Here is a 22,818-nt window from a genome sequence, read left to right as displayed (position 1 = left end):
GATGTTTTCCTAAATCTGGCTCTTTTTGTTGTTGTTGTTTTCAAGAGTTACTTTTCTTGGTAAGTAAGACCTTGGGGAATTTATATGAAATTGTGAAAACCTCTTCTGGAAACATGAGACTCCTTGAGTATGAGGCTAACAAAATCTGTAGTGACTTGATATCAAAACATATATAAATAAAAACAGAAGTTTAGCAAGTTTTAATGGTGAAAGTAGCTTAACGCATGCTTTTAATGTTAAATACATGCTTTATTTGAGTTTAAGGTTCTTGGATATAAAAGATATTAAATAAGGTTTCTACTTGATTTTTAAATTTTCAGAACTCTATATTCACACAAAAATTAAAATATTTATATATGGAACACTTCTGTGTTATCTATTTAATAATTAAAATTTGGAATTGATTTTAATTCAGGTTATCCTTCTTCATTCCGGTGTTGATCTTTTTAGGGAATGTAGATTTAAAAAACCAGTTTAAATCAAAGCAAGATCCTCTATGACCCACCTCCTAGAGTAATGGAAATAAAAACAAAGTAAACAAGTAGAACCTGATTAAACTTAAAAGCTTTTGCACAAGAAAGGAAACTATCAGTTCAGTTCAGTCGCTCAGTCATGTCCAACTCTTTGCGGCTCCATGAACCGCAGCACACCAGGCTTCCCTGTCCATTACCAACTCCTGGAGTTTACCCAAACTCATGTTCATTGAGTTGGTGATGCCATCCAACCAACTGATCCTCTGTCGTCCCCTTCTCCTCCTGCCCTCAATCTTTCCCACCATCTGGGTTTTTTCAAATGAGTCAGCTCTTCGCATGAGGTGGCCAAAGTATTGGAGTTTCAGCTCCAGCATCAGTCCTTCCAATGAACACCCAGGACTGATCTCCTTTAGGATGGACTGGTTGGATCTCCTTGCAGTCCAAGGGACTTTCAAGCATCTTCTCCAACAGCACAGTTCAAAAGCATCAGTTTTTTGGTGCTCAGCTTTCTTCACAGTTCAGCTCCCACATCCATACATGACCACTGGAAAAACCATAGCCTTGACTAAACGGACCTTGGTTGACAATGTAATGTCTCTGCTTTTTAATATGCTGTCTAGGTTGGTCATAACTTTCCTTCCAAGGAGTAAGCATCTTTTAATTTCATGGCTGCAGTCACCATCTGCAGTGATTTTGGAGCCCCAAAAAATAAAGTCAGCCACTGTTTCCCCATCTATTTGCCATGAAGTGATGGGACCAGATGCCATGATCTTAGTTTCCTGAATGCTGAGCTTTAAGCCAACTTTTTCACTCTCCTCTTTCACTTTCATCAAGAAGCTCTTTAGTTCTTCTTTGCTTTCTGCCATTAGGGTGGTGTCATCTGCATATCTGAGGTGTCATCTGCATATCAGCAATCTTGATTCCAGCTTGTTTTAATTTTTAATTTTAAATGCTGGGCTTCTTCCAGCCCAGCATTTCTCGTGGTGTACTCTGCATATAAGTTACATTAGCAGGGTGACAATATACAGCCTTGACGTACTCCTTTTCCTATTTGGAACCAATCTGTTGTTCCATGTCCAGTTCTAACTGTTGCTTCCTGACTTGCATACAGGTTTCCCAAGAGGCAGGTCAGGTATAAGCAAGGTGAAAAGACAGCTCTCAGAATGCGAGCAAATAATAGCAAATGAAACAACTGACAAAGAATTGATTTCCAAAATATACAAGCAGCTCATACAACTCAATACCAGAAAAACAACCCAATCAAAAAGTGAGGAAAAGACCTTAACAGACATTTCTCTAAAGAAGGCATATAGATGGCTAACAAACAGATGAAAAGATGCTCAACATCACTCATTATTAGAGAAATGCAGATCAAAATTACAGTGCGATATCACCTCACACCAGTCCATCATCAAAAAGTCTACAAGCAATAAATGCTGGAAAGACTGTTGAGAAAAGGGAATGCTCTTGCAGTGTTGGAGAAAATGTGAATTGATACAGCCACTAGGGAAGACAGTATGGAGATTCATTAAAAGACTAGGAATAAAACCACCATATCACCCAGCAGTCCCACTCCCAGGCATATACCCTGAGGAAACCAAAATTGAAAAAGACACATGTATTTGATTGTTCATTGCAGCACTACATACAATTAGCTAGAACATGGAGGCAACATAGATGTCCATTGACAGATGAATGAATAAAGAAGTTGTGTTCATATACACAATGGAATATTAATCAGTCATAAAAAAGGAATAAATTTGAGTCAGTTCTAATGAGGTGGATGAACCTAGAGCCTATTGTAGAGTGAAGTGAGTCAGAAAGAGAGAGATAAATATCATATTCTAACACATATATATGGAATCTAGAAAAATAGTCCTGAAGTATTTATTTACAAGGCAGTGGTGGAGAAACAGACTTAGAGAATAGACTTATGACATGGGGAGAGGGGAGGAGAAGGTGAGATGTATGGAAAGAGTAACATGGAAACTTACATTACCATATGTAAAATAGATAGTCAATGGGAATTTTCTGTATGGCTCAGGAAACTCAAACAGGGACTCTGTATCAACCCAGAGGGGTGAGATGGGGAAGGAAGTGGGACGGGGGTTCAAAAAGGAGGGTATATATGTACACCTATGGCTGATTCATGTTGAGGTTTGAAAGAAAACAACAAAATTCTGTAAAGCAATTATCCTTCAATTAAAAAATAAATTAATTAAAAACAAAACAAAGAAGACCAGCTTATATGAACTATATATATTTTTCAAATCTACCTCACCCCAAGTTCCTAAGCCCTATCTTAACTAATAAAAGGGAATATTCTGAAATATTGTAAAATGCTACTAAATATAATGTTCTGGCAAAGATTATTGAGATTAATTATGTCTGCATTATTAAAACTAATAACTGAAGAGTTTTCTCTACCTGAATTATAATAGTTTGAAAGATACTGCACCCTTTCCCTTTTGAAATATTTAATTTATTGTCACTCATCTTGGCAAGGCTTGAAAGATAAATATTAATATTTCATTCATAAATATGTTTTCCTAATATTTATTGAGGCCTGTTCTTGTAGAAGGGACAAAACATTGAAAAATAGGATGAGAAGAAGTTAATCATTAATGTAGACTAAATAGTCTTTCCTCCATGAAAAATATCATTATCATACCCTGATATCTCTGAGTCCCCGCTTCCTCTATTTTATTTTGTGATGCTTATTTCACTCAGCATTGATTTATACTCTGGCCATTTGTGCACATCCACTTTCATTCTTTCTAGCTTAAATGATGCTTGAGGACTAAGGATTATACAAGTGTCCTCTTGTTTTTAGGGCATAATCTTACTCACAACTAGTACCACCCCGGAGTATCAGCATCACAGGGAAGGTTAAAGTGATGGTCACCTTCTGGGAGATGAAGTAGAGGGCATTGTAAGGCCTTGTGGCCAAGGTCAAAGCCCAAACAACAAAAGGGTAGTAACGCTGAGTCCCCAGATTGTTGGGCGTTGGAGAGGGACGTTATTTAACACCTGCTCTCAAAGGTTGGTATTAGTCCTACTAGAAAATGAGCCAGACTTGAACACTAGGGCTTAGTTTAAGGCCTCCACCCCAAGGAAGAGAGGGCTGCTCAGCAGGGAACCTGGCAAAGCCTGACACATTTTGCATTTCCCTCCCTTATGTTTTTCCGAACATAGGATCTGATGAAACTTCTATGTTGGACTTGGGAGGGAATTTGTAAAGGGGTGAGGCACCCAAAAGTGGTTGGAAATGGCATGGTGTTTCATAAATCAGGAGAGAATTGGTCCCTTATAGAAGTGGCAGGAAATAGGAAAAAATACAAATATTTTGGAAGTGAGGGAATGGGGATAGGGCTGAAAGAGAGAAAGGTACAAAGGGGAGGAGGACAGCTGTTCATTTTATATCCTGTGGTCATTGTCCATCTGCCATAAACTGAAAGAAGTCACCTAATGAGATTTGGGGATTTCAGCCAAGGAAGTGACTAAGGAGCAAAATATTAAGTACAATAAATCACATACTGTCACATTTATTCAAACAGAAAGGCTTGTAGATCAAATAGTCTGTTTCCTAATAAAGTCAGCCAAAACAAAGATTGTTGCTAGTAGCCTCATTTTAAAAATAAATATAAAACAGAAGGGGAAGAAGAGTTGCTTTTAAAACCTGACTCTTCTTCTGCATTTTATAATAAAGCTTTTTATTTTAAACGAAACATTTTTAGCATATGTATAGCATGAATGTAGAATATTTGAGTTTTTACTGTACTTTGACCTCTCTCAATCCTTAATATCAGTTTTTAGTAGTTGTTTAAAATGGAAAATTTACTTTCATATAATGGTCCTTTTTACAACACTGTCCTTGAAATATGTTTTTTTTAGTGGATAAAATGGTGAATTCCTCCAAAACTTATTTCTTGGTGGGTAAAACTGATGTCTAGACATAAAAAATAGATTTTCATATTCAGATAAGTGGTTAATTGATCTTTTGGGGCAGCTGAAGATTTTGGACATGTTAATTTCTCTGACTTGACAATTTCTGTTAATAAAATGATTTTGGTCAACTTTGGTCATCATATTTTACCAAAATTGAATTCACTTGTTCTTGACAGATCCAAGAGTAATTTGAGGATTTCCTCTCGTACAGAATGGAACTATTATTAATTAAAGTAATATCCTTTCAGTCACAATTCCCATCCCTGTCATTTGGGACTAAGAAGCCCCAGGATGCTTCCCACCTGTGCTGCCACAAAGCATTATCCGATACAGTAACCATTTTTTCCTTCCCTGCCTAGTACTCACCCCTTTAGCTATATTCTGTGAGCTTCAGTAAAGCATAAGCTGCTGTCTCTGTGCAGGCACAAGCCAGGCGAGCTGAGCCTGTATTTTGTGAGAGCCTGAGGCAGCGCTGCCTGGCAGGAAGTGTAGGCAGGGTTCGACACAGGGTCAACAGTGCGAGAATGCCTCAGAGGAGCGAGGGAGACTGGTGATCAGCCAGGAACAGCATCCAAGTACTCTGTGGATACCTGCAGTCCATGAAGGTAATAAGTAACAAAAACAACTTGCTTCAAAGGGTGTCAGGTGAGAAGCTAACTCACTGCTGGAGGACAAACTTGATTACAGTTTTCACAACATTTATAAACTAATGAAGCAGATTTATATAGATGTGCCACATTATAAGACAGTATGAACAGGTATGTATAATCTTATAAAGTTTAGGTTTTCTACACAGAGAGGAATAAAACAAACATGAAAACTAAGAAATATATGAAACTGGCTATCCTGGAAATTACAGCATTACCTGCTTAAAACCAAGAGTCACAATTTAGGTCCTGTTCATCAGGTAGTACTTCCAAGACTGGCCATATTACAAAGATTTTGGTCTACTTATAACAGATTGTTTTGATGCCATGGGCTGGGAGAGCTAATGCCCTTAGGATTTTTCTGGGAGACTCAGTAGTGAAGGAAATAAAAACCTAAGTATAATGTAATTATTGTTCTACATCATTGTTGTTCCTGGAAAATAAACATTCACAGCTGCCTCTAATGAAGTATTTGAGCAGAAGTTTGTGAAAATATCAAAATATTGATCATCTGTATAATAATAGCCCATTGGCTTGCTTGCAGCAGAATTACTCTGAAGAATTCCCAGGTAGTAAATAAGCCTTTACTGTATTTCTCGGTTCTTTTGGATATAATGAGTGTTTACTCACTAGTGAATAGTACTATCCTTAAAAATCGCTCTTATGGGGAGACTTCCCTGATTGTCCAGTGGTTAAGACCCCATGCTTCCAATGCACAGGGCACAGGTTCAGTCCCTGCCTCAGGGAGATCTTTGGTTGGGGAACTAAGATCCCACATGCCATGCAGCCAAAAAAAACATATTTCTCTTGGCAAAGAAAAAGAAGTGATAATTGCCAGAACTGCTTATTATACCAATATCTTCATCTTGCTTGTCACATTTTTCACATTATAGAATGAGGCAAGTCCCTTTCTTGAATGCCTTAGCCTACAGTAACGTAATATGCCCTGGAAGCGACAGTGTCTGGCTTTTAAAAGCTTCTCTAAAAGTTCCCCATTCATTTCTTTTTCCCTTTCCATTCACTACAAGCTCAGTTAATGCCCCTCTCCTCCATTTATCTACCTTGAAAAGATGAAAGAATGTGTTGATTCTGCTAAGATTGGCTCCAGTCCTAGCAGGGAGTTTAAGTAGTCTGATTACATCCATTTCATCGCTTTATGATCTTTCTGTATCAAATGCTGTTGTTTACACGCGGCTCTAGGACTCTGCTTGTCTCTGTGGTCTGAGTTTTGAGTAATAGCAGCAGCAGCAGCACTTGGGCTGCAAGAATTCTCAGCAGGGTTCTGTCCAGACACTCCTCAAGCCTTCAGTATTTATGGGCCCCGCTCCACTATCTAGAGGCATGATTTCTGGCAGTGCTTCTCCCCAATCTATAAATTCTGCAAGATCACTTCTCTCCTTCTGTGGCCCTGTGCCACATTTAAAAAGGCAGCTTGTTTTTCAGGCAGTGCTTTGAGGAAAAGAGTCTGCTCCCGGCAACCACTACCAAACCCCCAAGAGGCAGTAGCTCCTTCTATTGTTTCTGTTCTGATTTACTTTGAAAAGTGCTGGGCTTTGTGGAGAAGGGCATAACCAAATAAAAATAAAGCTACCCAGGTCTTGGGAGACTAAAACCAATTGATTTATCCTTCTACTATAAAAATAAAAAGATATAGAGAGGACTACAGAAGATATTAGGCTCACAATCCCTAATCTGTAATTCCATAGTATAAAAACACTCAGAAAAATCACAGAACTTTTTTTTTTTAATTTATTTGATGGCAAAGCCTCACATGATCTAAATTCATTTGGCAGCTAGACTTGAAGTAATTTAAAGCTATTTATAATCTTTACTTATACTACTTTATATGAACCTTTGTATATTTAAGCACAGAAATATTAATATGTTTCCTTATAGGATAGTGCCTCAGACTTGCTGGTGATCTTACATACTATGTGGTGTATTTACCATGTTACCTTTCTGAAATCTGCAAGTTAAGTCAGTCAGGAATTTGGATCCTAAAGTTTATCTTACCTTAAGTGATTGTGAATTGTATAACTGTTATTTTGAGAAAGTGAGTAATAACTCTTGAATTCTTAATAGAATAAATGACTAATATTTCTATTTTTTATGTAGCTTTGATTTTATACTAAATCAAGCTATTCTTTAAGTTTTTTGCTTTTATGGCAACCACCCAAAAGAAATGGGAAGAAAGGAAAAGGTTTGTATGTGGATTTTGGGAAACTTCCTGGCTCTAGAAGGTATTTGCAGTCTCCTTTGTGCACATACATTATGGTTAATGGGCTACTGAACAATAACAGGTTCTCGGGGTGCTTAATCTGGGCTTCACTGGTTAGCACATAACTGCTGCTTGTTCATGTGCCTGTGTATCCTTGGCATTGTGAACTCTGACAGCCATTTAAGATCCTCTCGGCCAGCACTGCACAGAAGCACTCCAGTTAGTAAATCCTGGAAGTTGCAGGTTCTCACCAGGTTTTGTCGAGCTCCTGAGGCTCATTCAGGTTCATCTCCAGCACTGTCCAACACTGAATGGTTTATTTGTTATGTAAGCAAACGATTGAAGTGAAGTCACTCAGTTGTGTCCAACTCTTTGTGGCCCCATGGAATGTAGCCTACTAGGCTCCTCCATCAATGGGATTTTCCAGGCAAGAATACTGGAGTGGGCTGTCATTTTCTTCTCCAGGAGATCTTCCTGACCCAGGGATTGAACCCAGGTCTCCTGCATTGTAGGCAGACGCTTTACCATCTGAGCTACCAGGGAAGTATATAAGCAAACAGTTATGTCAAGTCATTTCATCTATCCTAATCCAGTTGTTATATGATGATTTCCTTTTAAGAATATTTTAATTGAGCCAGATCTGCTTGAAAAAAAGAGAAGAAAAATAGTTTCAAGAATCATATATTCTTACTTTATTATTGTCTTGCGTTACAGTACATTGTCATGTGAATGTGCCATGTTAAACAAAATGGAAAGTGAACCATGTAATCTGAGCTTGGTACCCCCATGTGAGTTAAGACATTTGTGAAATTCAGGAACACACTACAGGGCATGCTCTGTACAGGGGTGGGATCAGGTTTTGTGGGTCTACATTTGAAGCTTACACAGTTTGGATGAAGGCTAGAGTGTCATTAAGGAAAAGAATACAAAATTGCACATTCAAAATTAGGCAAAAATGTGAATGTTTATTTAAAATGAGAAAAGAAATCACAACATATTACAAATCTTTAGAAACTGGCAATACCACAAACATAAGAAAATCCAACCTTTTTGTTAACTGCCTGAAATACTTTTTTCCTTTTTCCTTTTGGGTGCATATTCTAAAATTACCTCTGCATATAACAACTTTTGCTGTTGATGTAAATGGGGAAGGGAAAAGAGCACTGGATTGGGAGTTAGGCCATGTAGTCACTTCTCTGCCGACTGAATTTGCCACGTAAACTTAGGTAATTGGTGGAGCCCTAGTGAGCCCCTGACAACTCGTTTGTAAAGCAGAATGTTCGTCTTCCTGATCTCTTAAATGTCTTCCCACTGTGACCCTTAATCCTAGAACTGAGTGAAAAGAATGAACTGTGAGTTACCAGGAATAGATTTTATGTAAAAATATGATTATGATGTTGTCTGTTTTAGTTCAGGGGGCCCCTACAAGAAATATCAAAGTAGTTGCTATACCTTTATTTAACCAATCATAACTAGTTTATACTTGTAGCTTGTTTTGCTAGCAGGGAAGATATTAGGTAGAGGAACAGAAAAGCAACATCAGCCAAACCATGTAATATTGTTACCCAAGCAGTTCTCAGCATGAGTGATCAAATGTGCTGCCCCCTTTGACTCTTCCCAGAAGAGTGACAGACTCTTTGCTGGTGGACAGAGGTTATAAATCACCTCCATATCCTTATCCTGCTGAAAAGAAGTACTGCAAAAGAGCCAGTAGTAACAACAGTAATAATAATGATATCATTGCATTTCAAAAAATTCTCTTCTTAGAGTTTAACTGACAACTGCTTCCTAAATTTCATTCATTCAACAACTGTTCTCTGAGCTCCTCTTCTATGTGAAGCAGCTCTTAAGGCCTCGGGGAGACAGGATTCGTGAAAGAAAATCTTTGCCCTGGTCGGGCTGACATGCTGCTGAATATCAAACAAATAAATGTCAGGGAGTACTGAATGCATGAAGAAAATTAATCAGGGGTCAGCACATGAGGGGTCACATTTTGTTGGAGGTGGCCAGGGGATGGCCGCTGAAGATGTAACCATTGATCAGAGGCTTGAATTGTGTAGAAGAGATAACCTGGCAGAAAGAACAGCCGACAGAAGAGCCATGTGGACTGCCAATGGGTAGCCCCACGCCTTATGTAAATGTCAGTTCTGAATGATATTTTACTCTTAAGTGGAGAAGGCTACTCAAAGAGTATACATTTCCTGGCTTTTCCTGAATCATAGCCACAATCAACAGAAGTGGGACTGAATCATGAGAAAATAACTAGGCTTTTAAGTTTGCATGTACCTCAGACATAAGTATTTTTAATAATTGGTTGACTCATTGGTTGATTGATTGCTAGATTGATCATCTTGACCTGACTCCCTATAACAAAAGTGGAAAGTTGCTTATCTATTGTTTTATAAATTACAGTAGGGATGGTTCTATGTAAATAGAGCCCAGAGGTAAAAATTGATACCAATTTTAGTTGCAATTTTATGAGTAAAATGGTTCAAAGGTCAAACTGAGATTACTAAAAATGTTTCTTACAACCATAGTGATGAATCTCTCTAACAGTGACAGTAAAGGAAGCAACCTTATGAAATAACTTTTGCCATTCTTCTTATTTCTTCATTTTTAAATAACAAGTACTAGGCACTATTTTATATTTGTAAATATTGATTGTTTCCTTATAGTAAAATAATTATTTCAGAAACAGATTTATAAACTATTATGGAATTCATTATTTAGGATACAAATGTGGATTACACTATTATTTTAAATTTAATCCTGATTGTAATATTGTATCAGGTTAATGCTTTCCACATAATTAAAGTTTTCTGAGTTGGGAAATGTTAGAATATTACTTCTTTGGAAAACAAGTATTTTTTTTAATCTCTTGTAAATGACTTACTATGGATTTTTAAAGCAAATGACCAAAGAAATTACTTATCAGTGCAATACCTTTTGTGTTTGTTCTGAGTGCTCAGATAGTACGTTATCAAACTGATCTGTGTGAGAGATGATTTAAGGAGGTGATGGTGAAGGTAAAATAAAGGCATAGATTCAATAAATCTGCAGGAGAGTATGCAGCTTTGGGTGACTGACTATGGAGACAGGGGAAGGAGAAGAATGGGCAGGGAACCTGCAGAGAAAGTGATTTCCAAGTGAACCTGATATGGAGACTAGAGGTGGTTCAGTCCTTTAGGTCTTACCAAAAACAGAGCCATGTGGCTCCTGGCAGGGGCCAGAGCGGAAGTGGCACAGAAGCTTGTCCCCACATGTTTGGACCACGTGAACATCAAGCAGTATTTGTTTCCTTAAGTGTGCTTGTGCACTGGAAAGCATACAGCGAAGTGGTTGAAGGCATGGATTCTGGTCTGCCCAATTCTAAATCCCATTTGGGCCTTGGGTAAATTGCCTAGCTTCTCTTTGCCTCAGTTTCCTTACCTGTAAAATGAGCATGCAGAGTAGTACCTAACTGCTCAAAGCAACTATAATTGTTCTCTTGAATTACTGGAATTTTTTTTACCTCTGTGGATGCTGCTAAAACTTTAACTGGTCAGATTTTCTGTTTTCTCTGGATTTTAGGAACTGCAAACTCAAATTTCTACTCTATCAATTCTAAAGACCTTATGAAGTATGTCTCCTTATACTGTTATATGTCTTGCTATCTTATTCCCAAAGCGCCTTCTTTTTCTTATCAAGTAGGTGCCTTTCTTCCCCTCTAATACATTTACCAGTGATGCTAACAAACAGGAAGTTAACTCTTTTGGTTCTCAGTTTTCATTTCCACATTGCACTTACAGCATTTCCATTAAAGAGCTGGGTAAAGCCCAAAATGAAAGAATATATCAAAGAGGGAATATATGCCTTAACATGCCTTAAATTCTTTGATAAGTAGTGATTCAGCTTAGTATTTGGCCCATGAGCAAATATTTTTTCCTTTTTCTAGGATAAATGGATTTATGAAATGAAACAAAAATACTGAATCATACCTGAAATTTCTTAGTGTGGATCAGAGTTGTTTTCTAAGCACATTTCATGTGTTAATGCCTTAATCTTCACAACAGTTCTTTGAAGAGATTGTTATTATTATTCGCATTTTACAAATGTAGAGAATGGACACAGGAAAGATTAGTGACTTGCTCAAGATTAACACAGCTAAAAAGTGTCAAATCCCAGATTACAAACCTAACAGCATGCCCTCACCATCTACTCTCCTAACCCCTATACACACTTTCTCTCTGGAAGATAATATATCAGAGGGAATTTCACTCCAAAAATGAATTTTAAAAATTATATAGAATTATCAGTAATACTAACGAGCACTGAATTTAATATATAGAATTCCCTCATCTATTTAAGACTGTGTGACCCCTAGAGGACAAAATGGCAACCCATTACAGTATTCTTGCCTGGAAAACCACATAGACAGAAGAACCTGGCAGGCTACAGTCTGTGGGGGTCGCAAAGAGTCAGACATGACTGAGGAACTGAGCATGCACATAAGGCTATATGATGTTAAGGTTATATGATGGTAATTTTATAGCATTACAATTTAGAGTAATTTCTATAAAGTTACAGTTGTATTAGGTTTCTTCCTAGACATAAAAGTGGGTTTTCTTCCTTAGAACAATGTGTTAATCTAGTTAAACACTGAAACAGAAACAAAATAAATCAACTTGAAAGGAAAAGATAATGTCTTAGAATTAAGAGGATATTACATTCGAGAAACTTTTTTCTTAATGTACTAGAAAATGATTCCTGATGGAGAGGTCAGAACGTGTGCCTTGGGGGTGATATTCGGTGTGGCTTATGAGTACTTTGTATGACTTTGCAAACTGTTTATTTTTAATTATACTGGGCCATTATAATAAGACTTTACTAATAAGTAAAATAATTCATCTGGCTATCATTATTCTTCATATTACTTTATCTAGCTGATAAAAATGTATCATAATTATTCATGTAATCTGTCTCTGATATTTTTATTCTAAAGGCAAACTGGATTGTGCAACCATCTAAGTCATTTTAGGGCAATTTCTAGTTAATGTGGGAGAATTATTGCCCCATTGACTATATGACAGTACCAAAATTAATCTCGGGTAAGGATACATGTAGTACAAATATTCTAAAGCACAGCTCTCAGATTTTTTTTCACTTTTGACCCAATTCAGACAAATGGAAAATCCTGAACTCCCATCCATCCATGGTTATAGTTCCCCCTTTCTAGTATAAATATATCTCAGTAAAAAACAAAAAAAAAATGGATAATTTCAGATAAGCAAATTACAACAAACCCATCACGGTCAAGGCAGAGCTGATTTCTGTTGTGTACCACGATTGTTCTGGGTACTCAGGACACAAGTAGTAAACAAGACAGACACTGCTTTGATGGAGCTTGCATTCTAACAAGAGATGGACAATGAGCAATTATCAAGTAAATAGATGAGATAAATTTATATACTCATAAAATGGAGTGATAAGATGCAGGATGATTGGACATTGGGGGTGAACTTCTTTAGATTGAATGAGCAAGGAAGATTTCTTTGAGGAGGTGATATTTGCACACATCCATGAGAAAGAAGAGTAACAAACCATGGGAGAGTCTGTGGAATAGGACATGAATGTAATGAGGAAAGAATAGAGTATGAGGATATTGACATCATCCGTGTAATTGCAGGCAGAGAGTAGGCTCATAGAAGCCCTGAGATGGAGTGTTCAGGGAGGAGAAGGTCCATAGTGGCTGAAACGAAGTATATGAAAAGAAGAGTGCTACAAGGGATGTTCTAAGATCATGAAGGATTTAATGTATCATAGCAATGAGCTCATCCTTTTGTTCCTAGTGGACTGAGAAACCTTGAGAGAGTTTTAAGCTGGGTTGGCCTAATCACTAAAAACATTTTAAAAGACTCTTGTTTTTGAAAGGCCTATAACTGCTATGTGGAGGATGAATTACAGGAGAATTAAAAGGGGAGCAAGAAGACCAGCAAGACATGACCCTGACTTAACTAAGGTGGTAGCACTAGTGGAGGATAGAAGCTGAGCCGTATTTTGGAGTCAGAACTCCCAGACTGATGGGTTGAAAGTGGGAAGTGAAGGAAAGGGAGGAATCAAAGATGACATCTAGTATTTTGTTAGTTTCTTTGAGCATCTGGAGTGGTGTCATTTGAAATGCAAAGTGTACTGAATATTTGTAAGGTGAAAAACCAGTTCTTCTGATTTTGACTTAATAAGCCTGAGATGTCCTTTTGGGATGGTAAGTAGCAGTTGGATCTATAAATGTGGATCTCATGGGAAATATCAGTTCAGTTCAGTCACTCAGTCATGTGCGACTCATTGCAACTCCATGGGCTGCAGCATGCCAGGCTTCCCTGTCCATCATCAACTCCCAGAGCTTGCTCAAACTCATGTCCATCATGTTGGTGATGCCATCCAACCGTCTTATCCTCTGTAGTCCCCTTCTCCTCCTGCCTTCAGTCTTTCCCAGCATCAGGGTCTTTTCCAGTGAGTCAGTTCTTCGCATCAGGTAGCCAAAGTATTGGAGTTTCAGTTTCAGCATCATTCCTTCCAATGAATATTCAGGACTGATTGCCTTTAGGATTGACTGGTTTGATCTCCTGGCAGTCCAAGGGCCTCTCAAGAGTCTCCTCTAACACCACAGTTCAAAAGCACCAATTCTTCAGTGTTCAGCTCTCTTTATGGTCCAACCTTCACATCCATACATGACTACTGAAAAAACCATGATTTTGGCTAGACGGACCTTTGTTGGCAATTAATGTCTCTGCTTTTTATTATGCTGTCTTGGTTGGTCATAACTTTTCTTTCAAGGAGCAAGCGTTTTTTAATTCTGTGGCTGCAGTCACCGTCTGCAATGATTTTGGAGCCCAAGAAAATAAAGTCTGTCACTGTTTCCATAGTTTCCCTATCTTTTTGCCATGAAGTGATGAGACTGGACGCCATGACCTTAGTTTTCTAAATGTTAAGTTTTAAGCCAGCTTTTTCACTCTCCTCTTTCACTTTCATCAAGAGGCTCTTTAGTTCTTCTTTGCTTTCTGCCATAAGGATGGCGTCATCTGAATACCTGAGGTTACTGATATTTCTCTCAGCAGTGTTGATTCCAGTTTGTGCTTCATCCAGCTCAGCACTTCGCATGATGTACTCTGCATATAAGTTAAATAAGCAGAGCGATGATACAAATCCCTGACATACTGCTTTCCCAATTTGGAACCAGTTCATTGTGCTGTGTCCGGTTCTAACTGTTGCTTCTTGACCTGCATACAGATATTTGTTGTAGATATTAGTTAAAGCCTCAAAGTAAAAAGTGGCAACATAGAGAGGAGAAGATAAAGCCACCAAAACAATTTGAGATCAAGAACAAAAAGGGCAACAAAGGAGAATGAGAAGCAACAGCCAGTGAAGCAAGAGAAAGATCAAGAAGGCAGTGGAAGATAGAAGAAGTTATCCAATTAAGGGGAAAGGATGGACTGTGACAAATCCTGATTAAGTCTAGTACCCTAAACATGGGGAAATGATCTGTTGATTGGGCAACATAGAGCCCCAGCCACATAACCAAGACTAGTTTCAGGGCAGTGCTTGAGTGTAGAAGTCTGAATGGAGGAAGGGACAGAGGATAGGCTGTGATGACGTGGAGATAGTCACTGGACAGCCCTTCTGAGAAGTTTTCCTATAAGTGGAACAAAAATAAGATTGGAAAGAACAGAAGGTATAGGTGTGACATCAAGAAAAAATTTAAGATGGGAGATGCTTTGTATGTTTCTATGATGTTTGTATGACAATAGGAATGATCCAGGAAACTTATTGGAAGAAATTGATGATACAAGAGAAAGAGAGGGGAGATCTTAAAGAGCCATTGGAGATGGAATCTAGACCACATTCTTTAGAATGTTCACCATTCTTTAGAACAGATCACTTCATCCATTATAACAGGAGGAAGTCAGAGTATACTGGTAGAGTGAAAAGATGAGGGTATTTACTCTCTGGTCTCTGTTTTTCTTAACTATATATGCTGCATTGTTAATCTAATAAGAATGAACACAGATATGTGATTTTATGTTAAAATTCCAAAAAACTTTTAAAACAGTATTTTTATACATAATTTGATGATACAGAGCAAATTATTAAAATAGCACAAATTCTAGCCACAAATTCAGTAGCACAGATTTAGGGCATCATCAATGAAAGGTGGTTTTGTTGCAAGATAGTTTCAAGATATTATGTAGGTATTTGCTTTAGCAAAAGAGTAGAGATGGCTTATAGTTATATTGCAGTACATATATGTCTTAAGTATAAGACAAACTTTAAGCCAATATTAGTCCAGAAATCTTGCTGAAAAAATTATCTATCATTATGTACTATGGGATTGACTAAATAACCAATAGTAATGCAAATGACTGTTATAGTAAATAAATGTAGATTTACTTTATCATTTATCAATTTATCTGTCAATTTTAAATCAAGAATTGCCAACCAAGACCAACTGGAAATAGCACTCATGAGGTACCTTTGACTTAAATATTCTGTCTTCCCCCAAGCCGGGGGTATTACAGTAATCCTGGTGTGTGTACCTCTACATGGAAACCAGAATTCCTAGACTGTTGGATTAGGGCTCCCAGTGGGTTCTAGAAGTTCATCAATTTTATTTATGAATACCATACTTCAGGAACCCTTCATCACTTTGTAGGCTGCTTATATCCTTGATATAAGTAAAACTGATAATATATGAAATTTCCTCCTTTGCCAGTAAGAACCAAAGAAAGAGTTTGCATTTGCAGATCCATTTAAGTCCATTAATGGTTCTCGGACCATACTTTTATAACCATAGTTCTAAGTTATCTTCCTACCTTCAGCAATTCTTAAAATCTCTGCAAAATTGCTACTTTAGAGTGAAGGATTAACAATTACATCAGAAGTGATCCAAAGGAAAGAAAATGAACCTGTACATGAGAGGATATTTTGCATTTTTCATTTGAGTTTGTTTTTCCTTTCTGGTTTTAAATATCAACTTTGGCAATTAAAGATCTTTCATTTAAGAGGGGAAAGAAAGAAGTACCTATTGCAGGTGGCACCTGCTTATTATTGTCTCCTCACTGCATTAGAGGTGTTTGAGGTATGTGATACCAGTGCTTCTGGGAGCAGGGAGCTGGGGATGGCTTTAGGCACCTGGGCACATGGATGTTAATTAACTCTTTCCTCCCCTCATTGCAGACAGAATCAAGCAACCATTTTCAATCTGGGCAAGGACAAATCTTACTCTACTGACCCAAGTCTATGTGACAGTGGGGCTGCAATTCAAAAGGGCTTGTCTGAAGAAGAAATTCACCCAGTCTATGTGGAACAGCTATATTCATAGTGGGAGTGGAGAATCATTTATTCATTGGCTTGGCACCATTTGGGATGGTAGTTTGATAGGAGTGGCCCCAAAGGGAAGCATGTATACAAAGCCAACTGGTTCTCTTGGATGGTGCTTCTTCCAGAAGGGGACGTTCCCATGGCATGGGCAGTGCCTCTCTTCTGGCTGTCCATTCGTACCTAACACCCCAGTCCTGGTCCTCTGGTTGTCCACTCCTCTGTTGGAATCCCTGTGGCTTTTGAGTTGTCTTTTCATGTAGGAACCCTTTAAAGATAACCCTGGGCTAGTTCTGTTTTCCTGGGTACACCTTTAGTCTGTAGGATCCGTGGACCTTTATCTCTCCAGGGCTGGAAGTACTGCTTTATCCTGAAGGGACTGAGAAAGTGTTGATGGATTATGAGAAGGAAGTAACAAGATTCAGTTCACTTGTGGGAAGAGCGCTGGCAATAGTGTGCCTGGGTTAGGGCATGTGAGGCTGGTGACCAGCTAATCACTATTGCAAAGTTCTGGCAAGAGCTACTGAGAATCCATTGACAATAATGAGGAGGAGATGGGTTCAGAAGATATTAACATTTTAGATACAAAATAATTTAATGACCAAGTAAGTAAAAGTGAGTCACCTGCCAGGTACCTTTTATTTAAATGAGTTCATCATAAACTTATCTTACTATTCTTGCAGCAAGAATGCTGGAGTAGTTGGCATAGTGAAAGACAGGGAAGCCTGTTGTGCTGTAGTCCATGGGGTTGCAGAGTCGGACATGACTTAGCAACTGAACAACGACAATGAACTTATTCTCATAACAGTAAACACTTTTTCTCCCAACAGTCAGATGATAACATAAGAAAATAGGGGAGGGGTCATATTGGTTATCAGGGTCATAGTTGAACACATTTTTTATTTTAATGTTTGCCAGTTTTCCTGTTCTTTTTCAATTTGTAAACAATTTCCACTGAATTTCTTCTGTGAAGAACATTTTTGGTTTTCATTTGTTCTCTCCTTTCCATTTTGGGGATTCACCTCAGGCACTTGCTTTTAAGTACTTAGCCATGTATAAAACAGAAAGGAAGCACATAAATACCGTTTACATTCTTTAGGCTAGTGTGAACTGCCTTTTGAAAAACAAATTGTCTGCCAGACTTCATACATGTTTCTGTTGAAGTTTGTCTCACATAATCCTGGCCATTTCCATTTCCAGCCCCACAGTTTGATACTAATTTTAAGCAGCTGCTTAAGAAAAGTAGAACTTAAATGATCAAACAGCATAAAGTAGGCTTCTGTTTGAGCTCAAGGTTACTGTGTAGCTTTCTTTTCAGTAGCCTTTTTTCATCGACATTCTAGCTGTGAGAATAAATCTAGGAAAACTGCTGTTTGGCCTTTTTTAGCTCACTGCCAGCCTTGGCGATGGCAAACTAACTGGTGTTGTACTAAACACTACTGAAATAAAATAAATGAGTCTGATTAAAGCTTGGAACTCTTGAGTACTACAAATATAAAAACCGTCAACAGATGCTGTTTGCTAAAACCACGGCTCCTCTAGCAGATGGGGGAACGTTAAACATAAAATATGCTATTTCTTTTTCGTTTGGTTCATTTGTTTTTAATATAGTATAAAAACCCTGCTACTGAGTTCCAGTAAACTTCTGGCTATGTTTCATGGCTGTTTTGGGAGTGTGCTTTTATTATAAGAATTCATTAAATATGTTAAAACAAATTCTTATCAAAGTTTAAAACTGTCTTTGGTTTTCATATATCCAATACTGAAAATAATCATGAAAAACAATGACCAGATATCCACAATGGAAAATTATGTTTCTCTTTCAAATCTTTGATGTTGGGCTGTAGAAGAATAATATCAATCATATCTCTAATAGTTCTCATTCATTTAATACTTGAATTTACAGTATTTTAATTTCTCATATAGAGTTGGATGCAACTGAGCAACTAAGCAGCAGCAGCATGCTACATCATAAGTTAAATAACACACACAGAAGGATGCTATTTTTTACTCTTCATGCAATTGAATGACTGACATGCCACTTAATACAATCATTATTAATATTAACTTGCAAGAACCATAATGGCATTATTAATCATTCTATAATATTCAGATATTTCTTGGCCTAGAACAGAGTGTTTATATTTAATTTAGAAGTTCATGTATCTCTAAAGAGACCTGCATTTTACTTTTTTCTTGACTCAAAATTATTTATCTACTATTTATCAGAATAGATCACAAGAAGTTTTAGCGTAGTTAGAAGAATGGGGAAATGATCAAATAATTAAGTGGTTAAAAAATTATCTAGAGTATTTATCAGGAAGGATAATATGTAATCACACCGTTCTTTTTTAACTTTGAAATTTATTGTTATTGCTGCTTACAGGTTCAGGTTCATGTCGCTATAGTTATTCAGACCCTTGTATCATCGTGTCATATGCCAAGAATAATACTGCGGACTGGATTCAGCTTGAGAAAATTAGGTTTGTTATCATTTAAAGTATCATCATAAATTTTGATGTAGGTGGGTTTCTGCTTCCCTGTTTACCTTCATTCTCCCACTGACTTTATTCTTCATGCTTAAAAGTACTCTGGTGGTTAATTATATTGAATTACATGAATGCACATATTTACCTGCATATTACCTGCTCTATTTGAAGAACATGTTGTTAAATGTGTCATTTTCCATTCACTACTTCCCACTGTCAGTAGTAGCTATAACAAACTATTTATTTTTGGTAAAAGTACATTTGAGATAGTAACCTTTCTGATGGGATTCTCCACAAAATAACATCACCATCTGTTTCTCTAGGTGGCCTGGCTGTGACCTGGTTTATAGGCCTAGAAATGTATCAGATTACTACCTAAATTCCTTCCAGTCTGTGATGATAATTAGTTAACAGCCTTTTGGATCTAATCCCTGGTTCTGTAATTTTCCTTCTAACTTCCCTAAGGCCAGTTCTAAAATTCTGTTATAACTGTGATGTGAGTTGTAATCATTTATTACATTTTCTTTATTAAAAAAAAAAAAAATCCCTTCATAAGAAAATGAGGTTGGATGCTTAAAGAGGAAGAAGCTCATTCAGGTTGAAAATATTTGATTAAATTTAGAAAAACTCAGACTATGTTAACCATTTTTGTGCAGTTTAAATCATAAAATAAACTTCAGAATGGGTGCTCATTTCAGTTATGGTGAGGTATTTAAAGGAAAAAAATACGTTGAAATTTTATTGAGTGGTTATTCTGCTCAGTTCAGTTCTTAAGTTAGTATGACTCAAGTAGAACATTTTCCATCAGTTCTGTGACAGTTTTCTTTTTTTTTTTAATGCTATTTTCCTTATCCTATTTCCATATTGAAAAAAATGTGATTTATTTGGGCAAGAAGAATAAATATTAGGTTCTTAATCGTTAATATAAAAAATTTCTAGTATTTGAAATAAAAATAAAAGTCTCACAAGTTCAAGTTCTATTTCAACCAAAACTTGAGAAAAGTAATTCTAACTCATGGATTTTAATAGATTTTCTCCCTCTGTGACAGGATAAAATATTATTTATAGATACCTGGTACAAGCTAAGCTCTGACATGCTGTGCCAATTGCCAATTTTATAACAGGGGATTTGCTATTCCTTCTAATTTTTAGTAGTTATAATGAAAATGCATTCATATTAAGTACTGATTTATATAAATGGCTTTAAGCAAAGCAGCATAAGTACTGGAAGTTTTACTCATATGCCTCCATTTTTCTCAAATATATCTCATAGTGTAGATAAATTGTAGTGTATATTTCTTGCTGAATAACAGCTATATGCTTCTGATATGACAAATAGTGAGTGTATACATTTAATTATAAGATATGGAGATCACATTCAGCTGATTCTATTTATTTTTCACTACATAAGACTTTCAACTTTAGGCCATGCACCAAACTATCATTCTCATTAATGCAACTTTGCCATTAGTGATCAGAGTGGACATATTTTCAATCACTTCCTAAAACTAAAATATATTATCTTCATTGATTTAAATTATTTTTGAAGTTAAAAACAGTCATCATTAAATATTTTAAAGGAAAGGGGAATTGATTACCCCCAAAGGTAAGGCACACCATTCATAATCTACACTGACAATCCTACAGATTTATATGTGCTTCATTGGTGAGTGAAAAATATGGCTTTTCTCTAGTCCTTTCAAAACTGATTTATAGTAAGCCCCAGGTACTACTAGTTTGCATTTTAGTACCACTTTTAATCTTGGCTAAGGCCATCATTTTTACTACGCAGGTTTCTACTTGGTAGAATAAAATGTTTAACATAAATATTAAATAGCAAAGGACCTAGATTTCAGCGGATATGATATAAAAATCCTGTTAAATTATATCATGTTTGTAAAGACTGGTATGCAAAACCTGGTAATTTAAAGACTGGAAATCTAAAGAATTCTAAATGAGAACATTTAATTCTCATGGCAAATCTCACATTTTCAAAACAAAAAAAGTATTTGTTTTCTAGAAATAAAGTAACTCATGTAAATATTGATTTTGAAACATACAGCATACAGTGATCCCTAATAGATATAAAATTTCAAAGTAAGAATTAAAATTAAGATAATTTTGCAGTTTTTCTCCTTTTTTTCTTCTTAGTATCATATGAAGTATATAGTTTTAGATTGAGTGTCTACCATTTACAAAATACTGTGCTGGATACTCTGATTTTTTACAAAAGCCAAAGCAGTTGTGTACCATTTTCTCTTCAATTATCCATTTACTGGCTTACCTGAGTATACTTACTGCCTGCCTTGTGTTAAAGGTAGAGCTCTTTAAGACGTTTAATACTTAAACTCCCATCACTCAATATGGACATCTTAATAGCCACATATATTAAAAGGTTTAAGGGGTATAAGATTATGAGTATTTCATCCATAATGTGTAATGTTTTTAAGATAAGAAACCACAATCTTAATTAAGAAACAAAATGGATCTATAAGAAAGATAAAGTGGACCCTGTTGAACTTTATTGTGGCACCAATTCTCATCTCTCCAGAGCCCCTTCCAATGTCAGTACTATCATCCACATCCTCTACCTTCCTGAAGACGCCAAAGGGGAGAACGTCCAGTTTCAGTGGAAGCAGGAAAATCTACAAGTAGGTGAAGTGTATGAAGCCTGCTGGGCCTTAGATAACATCCTCATCATCAACTCAGCTCACAGACAAGTTGTTTTAGAAGATAATCTGGATCCAGTAGACACGGGCAACTGGCTTTTCTTCCCGGGAGCTACAGTGAAGGTTTGATCTCTCTTTCGCTCCTTCTCTTCTCCTCTAAAACCTAAAGCACAATAAACCAAATTGTACTAAACCACTATTTTACTAAAGTATTTTACTAAGTGAAAGTTTCTCAGTTGGACTTCCTTTGTGGCTCAGCTGGTAAAGAATTCACGTGCAATGTGGGAGACTTGGGTTCGATCCCTGGGTTGGGAAGATCCCCTGGAGAAGGGAAAGGCTACCCACTCCAGTATTCTGGTCTGGAGAATTCCATGGACTGTATAGTCCATGGGGTCATGAAGTATTTTACGAAAACCACTATTAAAAGAATAGGTAATATCACTTTACCCTCCCCTGTAAGAATGGGAAATCATTCATTTATTCATCCTTTGAAGAAGTATTTTTGAGAACCCATGGTGGCATATACTGGGCTGAATCTGGAGAATATAACCACAAAAGACAGATATGTCTTTTCCTTTTGTTGTCTGTCAGTTTAGTGGAAGGTTACATATAGCGGTGTGCATGTGCAAAACAGCATAATTGTTGATTTGCTGGGAAAGTTTAAGGTGCTATAGAAATAACAATATACAGTGTCAGATCCAGACTTGAGGGATTAGGAAGACTATCCAAGAGAATAGGAATAGACTGAAGGGTCATTTCAAATTGGCCAGATGGGAAGACTAGTGTTTCTAGAATCATAAATCACACACATAAAGGCTAGAAGAGGATTGCACAAAGCAGAGGCCTTCAACAGTGTTTGAAATGGCTGTCTAATAAATTCTGAGTTGAAACTTGTGATAAAGTCTGAAGATATGACCAGTGATGAAACCTTAAAGTCTTAAAAGCTCACTTTTAAAATGAGAATTAAAATCACTGGCTTGCCTGCCCAGAGAGTGTGTGGAGTAAGTTGACCTTCAACTGGAC

The 22,818-nt window shown here is 36.9% G+C and overlaps 1 protein-coding gene across 1 annotated transcript in view; it reads left to right on the top strand.

The window, feature by feature from the left end:
- The window catches only part of RELN (reelin), a 530,384-nt gene that overhangs the window by 276,806 nt on the left and 230,760 nt on the right, over positions 1-22,818 (top strand). Inside the window, exons 9-10 of the mRNA XM_065939296.1 lie at positions 19,024-19,120; positions 21,678-21,918. Of these exons, the coding sequence (XP_065795368.1) occupies positions 19,024-19,120; positions 21,678-21,918 (338 nt within the window). The remainder of the gene's footprint in view (positions 1-19,023; positions 19,121-21,677; positions 21,919-22,818) is intronic.

Source organism: Muntiacus reevesi, chromosome 6 (assembly GCF_963930625.1).
Source record: "Muntiacus reevesi chromosome 6, mMunRee1.1, whole genome shotgun sequence".
Classification (NCBI taxonomy): domain Eukaryota; kingdom Metazoa; phylum Chordata; class Mammalia; order Artiodactyla; family Cervidae; genus Muntiacus; species Muntiacus reevesi.
Note: the sequence above shows the minus strand (reverse complement) of the source record. Positions and strands in the feature narration are given on the sequence as shown.